Source organism: Phalaenopsis equestris, unplaced genomic scaffold (assembly GCF_001263595.1).
Source record: "Phalaenopsis equestris unplaced genomic scaffold, ASM126359v1 Scaffold000098, whole genome shotgun sequence".
Lineage (NCBI taxonomy): Eukaryota > Viridiplantae > Streptophyta > Magnoliopsida > Asparagales > Orchidaceae > Phalaenopsis > Phalaenopsis equestris.
Window position 1 is genome coordinate 1,417,533 of NW_018164540.1, and position 6,964 is coordinate 1,424,496.

The 6,964-nt window shown below is 36.9% G+C and overlaps 1 protein-coding gene across 1 annotated transcript in view; it reads left to right on the top strand.

Moving 5' to 3' along the window:
• Positions 1-252: 252 nt before the first annotated feature.
• Positions 253-6,964, top strand: part of LOC110020527 (SRSF protein kinase 1-like) — a 28,308-nt gene continuing 21,596 nt past the window's right edge. Inside the window, exons 1-2 of the mRNA XM_020718666.1 lie at positions 253-610; positions 772-1,674. Of these exons, the coding sequence (XP_020574325.1) occupies positions 419-610; positions 772-1,674 (1,095 nt within the window). The 5' untranslated portion in view covers positions 253-418. The remainder of the gene's footprint in view (positions 611-771; positions 1,675-6,964) is intronic.

Genomic DNA, 6,964 nt, shown 5'->3' on the forward strand with positions numbered 1-6,964 from the left:
AAAAATCTGAAGGTTAAATTTTAGTAGGAAAAAAATAGGAATAAATCTACTTTAAAAATATTTCTTAATTTAGCCGACTCCCATACTATATATATACTTTTTATTTATATTTAAAATACCTACATAATTAATGAAAGAAATCCGGTTGATTGCTCAATTTTACCTTATTTTGGCCTTCAATCCAAAGTCTCCGGACTCCAAATGACAGCCGGCTATCCGGTTGAAATAAATTTCGATATATAAATCCGCCGGTGCACCAGATCACATTTCTTAATTGCTCTCTCCTCCAGCTGGGCTGACAAGCGCGAGTGAAGCTTGGAGAGGGATTTTAGGTGGCGGCAGAGCGGAGCGGCAGAAGCGAGGGGATATACCCAACGGAAATTGTAAACCAGTTGCATCAGATCTCGCCTGTGATCCCATGGAGGAGGAAGCGCGAAGCGAGAGCAGCAATTACACTTCAGAGGACGAAGGAACCGAGGATTACCGGCGAGGAGGGTACCATGCTGTTAGGGTCGGCGACTCCTTTAAGCAGGGAACCTACGTCGTGCAGTCCAAGCTCGGATGGGGCCACTTCTCCACTGTTTGGCTCGCATGGGACACCGTCCACTCTGTAAGCTACCAAAACCCTAATCCCGCCCTTTTGTTTGCTGTGATTTTATGTCCGCTCGATGAGAGAAGAAAGGCCACACTGCAGCTTGAATGACAGATTGGTTGGAGTAGAGATTGATTGGAAGTTGAAAAACTATTCATTGATCGAACTCGTTTTTGCAGAGGTATGTGGCGCTTAAGGTGCAGAAGAGCGCACAACACTACACCGAGGCAGCCATGGATGAAATCAAAATCCTGAAGCAGATTGCGGATGGAGACCCGAGTGATACCCAGTGTGTTGTGAAGCTTCTCGATCACTTCAAGCATTCGGGGCCGAACGGGCTCCATGTCTGTATGGTTTTTGAGTTTTTAGGAGACAATCTTCTCACACTCATCAAGTATGCAGATTACCGCGGTATACCTCTTTCCATGGTGAAGGAGATTTGTAAATACGTACTCACGGGGTTAAATTATTTACATCAAAATTTATCAATAATACACACCGATCTCAAACCAGAAAATATCCTTCTTCTATCCACCATCGACCCAGGAAAGGATCCACGAAAATCAACTGCTCCTCCTTACATTCCCACCATCAAGAAACCCGAGTCACCACTGAAGACATCTGCTGCATCCAATGGTGATCTGACGCGAAATCAGAAGAAAAAAATCCGACGAAAAGCAAAGCGTGCTGCGGCAGCCACAGTTGATTGTGAGGATGTTGCTATATCAGCTTCCGATGGGACTCAGGAGAAGGTAGGTCCATCCTTGAAAACAGATGGTGATGGCACAACCTGTAATTTGCTAGGACAGACACATAGAAGAGGAAGTCGAGGGACTAGGAAAAAGCTGGCAATGGAGGTGGACCTAAGGTGCAAGCTGGTAGACTTTGGGAATGCTTGTTGGACATATAAGCAGTTCACGAGTGATATCCAGACAAGGCAGTATAGGTGCCCTGAGGTGCTCCTAGGTTCCAAGTACTCTACATCTGCAGACTTGTGGTCATTTGCCTGCATCTGCTTTGAGCTAGCGACTGGAGATGTGCTGTTTGATCCACACAGTGGGGAGAACTATGGTCGTGATGAGGTAAAATGTTTATAGTTTTGCTAGTACATTCAGTTATTATATCATGCTATTTGTATTTGGTTATTGCACGTTGATTTCTTTGTATTTTTTTGCTAACCCAATCTGGCATCAGGTTGGAGCATAGCTTGTCTAAACATTGTTTTTTGAATTCTTAATAAGCAGTAACTTTAGCATTATTCTCACTAATTAACAAGGGTTTGTGTCGAAGGATTGGGGTGAAAGATGGGTAGACCAAATATACCATTGTTATAAGGTGTGCAACAAAGATGTGCACAATAAAATTAATTCTCGTATAGCTCTTAGTGGGATAAAAGTTTTGTTTTTGTTGTTGTATAGCTCTTGATTGGAAAGAATAAGATGGTGGATCCATAAAGCCGATCCCAAATTGTTTGGATAAAGTTAATGGTGATGATGAATATGTGCCTGATGAAAGAGTGGAGTTTATCTCATGAATTATATGCTGAGTGTCAGTCAACTCATTTCCCACGTATGCTCAGATGTTTTCTTCTTTTTAAGGGTCCGTTTGGGGCAGCTTATTTGGTGCGGTGGTGTTTTGAAAACGCACTTGACCTTTTTGGGTAAACTGCACTGGACCTGTTTGGGTAAACTGCGTTTTGACAGCTTATGCGTTTTCAAAATGCAGAAAGCAGCGTTTTCACACCACACTTATCTAGGTGCGGTGATAGCTTATTGACAACTGTCTGACTTTTCAAAAAAAAATAAAAAATTGTAATAGCCACCGTACCTAGCTTATCAGTAGATTATTCACGGATTATTCAATAAGCTACAACTGCCCCAAACAGACCCCTAAGTAAAACATTAGGATGTGGAGCTTTAACATCCATTAAAACAATGAAAAATTGATGCACCTTTTCCTACATCATTGAATTGTGTTTTCTAATGCCTTCTCTTATTTTAGTTCTCCTAGATGAATATTTTTTTGGGGTTATGCTCTAGTGTACATGCCTACATTTTGACTTCAATTTGCAGACATCGAGTTTTGCTATGAGAAGAATATTAAAAAATATTACTCTAGATTGAGCTTTTTTGCATAGGATAGTTGCTCATTGTGAATTGGTTGTCTCCATGACACGTATCAATTGATGCTTTATTTAGTGGAATTATTTGAATCCTCCCAAAATTTCAAGTAAAAAAAGAAGTGATATCTCTGCAGCATGGCATGTTTTAGAACATTTAAAAAATCCATGCCAATGACTTAATCTGAAGGGTAGGACTAAGGCACGATCATTATGATGCATATGTTTTTACATCATATATAAAACCAAGCGGAGAACCTCCTTCTCAATTGATTGTTTACTTTCCAAGTTTTACAAATTAATTAATGGCTTGGTTTCTTTTATATTTGTTGATATTGTTTTTCTAATTCTTGTTGCAGTGGAATCTTTTTAGGTAAGTACATTGTATGCATGGTTTGGGATGGGGGGACGAAAATATTTCTAGAAAATGCTACTTTGACATTCTCTGTACAGTATTGACATTGCCAGTATGGACTAGATCCAAATGTTCACAGGAATCTTATTTTGATTAGCGAGCCACAAACAATTCACATTCGAAATCTTAGTTGTATTTTGTTTTGTCTGTTTTCTTTCTCCTTGCCTTTAAGATTAGGAAATACTTTCTGGAAGAACTCTTAGTTTTAGTAGCCTTTTCAATAAAATCTTCAACGAAACCTATACATCCATCATTGTCATTGATATCCCAACATACATTATTTTAGGTTAGACATTAAAGCTTTTGATGGTGTCTAATTATTATTTTTTTAACTTGTTTATGGCATTTGTGCTCTCTAGGACTTAAATTTAATTACCTACAATTGCAAGGGTTATTGTTCTTTGCCTATAAATAACCGGTTCAAGCACCATTCAAACAAATCAGACCTAGCTTTGATCAATGTGATTCATTCTCTTTGGTGATAAGAATTTTATTAGCGTAAAAGACAATCTTGGTCTTGGTGCGATGTCCTCCCTCTTTCTAAAAGTTTTGATGTTATGGAACAGTTTGGTTTTTTCTTCTTCCAAGTTCTACCACCCTTCATTTATTTTTCATATATTTTAGCCTACCACTTGCCCCTTTGCCTACACAATGATGCCAACGCCCCTTTAATTTAAAGGCTGGCTTATAAGCCATAACCTTGAGCATGAACCTATGCATGAGTCTTAAGCCCTTTCCTGAACCGACACATGAGCTTGCATAAAATTCAATCTAAGTCAAAATTTGATTTTAAATTAAATTCTAGGAAGCACATACTTGTTTTATCTTCTAGTTCACCCAAGGGAGTAGCAGATGAAATTGCTTATTTATATGACATTTAAATTGGTATGTATTTCAAAATTGGTTCTCGATTCCTTCCATTATCAACTTATGGATTTTACTAAATATCATGTTAGAAGTTATATTAGGAAATAATTTATTCATATTAGAAGTTATGAAGATTAGATTTATTTCCTAATATATCTTTATTTCCTTTCCTATTTTAGATTTATTTTATTGCATTAGATTTATTTTCTTTTCTATTTTATGTTGTTTTCTTTATCTTCGAATAAATAATATGAATATATTAATTAGATAAATTATGTGATATATCTTTCCTTTCATGTTATTTCCTTTTTATTTTCTTTTCTATTATAAGATTCACATAAGGGTTATTTGTACTCTCTTTCATATCAATAAAATAATTCTGTTTTATTCTGAATTTTAACATGGTCTCAGAGTCTTGAAACAAATCCTACAGCCGCATGTCGCTGGAAACTTCCTATTCCTTGCAGCTGGCAATTTTTGCTGTGCTGCAAGCCCTTCCTCAACATTGTCTTTTTAGTTTTTATGCTGGAAATTTTCTCCCCCCCCCCAATTCTTTCCTGCAGCTTTTCCAACAGTTGGAACTCTCTCCTGTAGCATTTCCTAGTCGTCGGAACTCGTTTCCCTGTAGTTTTTTTCACCAGAAATCCCTCCCCAACGGCAGTAGATCGATCACTGTCCTATTCTTGGTGGCCTCATAAAGCTCCTTCAAGTTTAGATAATTGGTAGAAGATGAGCGTGGTAGGTTTTCATCTCGACAATGAGAGCTGCATTGTAGTTGTAGATCAACAACGTGAAATTGATGTCGTTCTCAACGATGAATCCAAGCATGAGACTCCTGCCATTGTTTGATTTGGGGAGAAGCAACGCTTCGTTGGCACGGCTGAAGCTGAACACTATCTCTCAGTTCAAGCGTTTGATTTGCCGGAAATTTTCAGATCCGGAGATGCCGCTTGATCTTCATACCTTACCATTTGCTGTTTTTGAAGGGCTGGATGGTTTTGTGCTTATCTATGCTAGGCACCTTGGTGAACAAAAGTTCTTCATGTCAACGCAAGTCCTCGTCATGGTCTCTTGAATCTGAAAGGCATTGCTGTGAATAATCTCAATGTTGCTATCGTTGACTGTTGCATTAAATTCCGGTGTATTTTACTGATTTGTAGAGAAAAGTTGTGATTGATGCTGCCACAATTGCAAGTTTGCATCCTCTCCGTTTGTTCCATGAGACTGAGAAAATTTTGTCATTAGTTTAGAGCAGATGTTGGCGGAAATGATAATGAACCTGATCAAGATCCTATAATTTTATTTTATTTTTATGCTATCCCAGATCCTAATATGTTTAGTCAGATTGGGTACTCAACCAACAAAAAAAATTATCAACATTCTTGTTTATTTGGGATGGATGTTTGTAGAATATGGTAATTTTAAATCGATTTTAGCTACCAAATGGTTTCAGGTCATATCAATTATACTCTATAATTCACCCATATGGGGATTTGAGCCATTGGAAAGTTTTTGGGTTTTGGGCGTGATTATTTAATGATATAATTTTATGAGAGATCGCTTGGTCAACCCCAATCATAGTAGTCCTTTGCGGTGCTATTTGATGATAAATTACCGGGTCAAAAAGCTTGTGTCACGTTTCTGTTGGCATAGGATCCTTGAGAGTAGCCATGGTCATATGTTTAATATGATATTTACTCTTTGTTGGCTACAACTATCTTACTTCTGTTAATTTCCTCATTCTTTTGTGAAGAGTGAATAAATAGTTTCTCTTTAGCTTAAGCGATAAATTTTACTTGAATCATTTAAATTTAATAGAAAAATTTGGATTTATTATTTTATTAGAAATTGAATTCGAAGTGATTTGGATGGGGAGTTGGGGGCATGTTTGTTATAGAATTTTGTCTGGTTGAGATTTTCATCAAAACAACCATCATTGAGGTATTAAATGATTTTATTTTATTGCCTTGGACTTTGTGAACTTTGTTTCCTTGTTTGCAGAGGATTGGGTCCATGGTTTTTGTATTTCATTCAAATGACCGTCATTTGTAGTGGATTTTGTTTGTCTAAGAGTTGAACTCGCTATTGTATTAAGTGTTTGAGGTAACACGTTTCATTTTGAAACAAATTTTCTTGAAAAAGGCATTGAAAGCTTCATGCAAATGTAACATGTAATATTTTAAGCAAGTTTGTGAGTGTTGATAATTCATCCATAATAATAGGAGTTTGCTGGATTAGATCAATGTAATATTTTAAGCAAGTTTGTGATAGAGTGTTGATTTTTCATCCATAATAATAGGAGTTTGCTGGATTAGATCATTTTTTTGTGTAAGTTTTGTTTGTTCAAAACTCATGAATGGGTAGAACTGAACTTGAAAAACATAAGTCTTACCACCCCACCCACCATTTAGGCGAGGTGGCCCCTTTAGGACTGTGCATATATGCCAATGAATTCAATTGTTTTTTAAAGAGAGTTTGCAAAGCTTTGAATTAATTGCATGATTCTTAGATTGGAGCAAATTTGAGTTCATTTTATTTTTTGTCCGCACAGCTTTCTTTGACTTTCATTCAATACTTCTGTCCTAGCACATGTGGATAAGTTTAATCTCGAAGTCTTGAACACAATTTAGAGAGATACATAATTTTCGAAGTACTAGCTTGATTTTAGGCATTGTATTTAGTTGACGAATTTCTTGTGAAGCATATGCACGGGTGGAAATCATTCAGATTTTATTGTTTGTGTGAATATCTAATCATCCAGATTTGTGCAATGTTTTTTTTTAAATTTTTTTATATTTAAGTTTTAAAGGATCACACTAAATTTTTTTGACACCAAATAGGACGCAATGGAGAAAGTGGATTCATTTAGCTGACCCCACCCCACTTAGTGGGATAAAAGATCACATTATATTTGCTTGCATATATCTATATCTATGTCTATATATCCACACACACACACACACACACACAC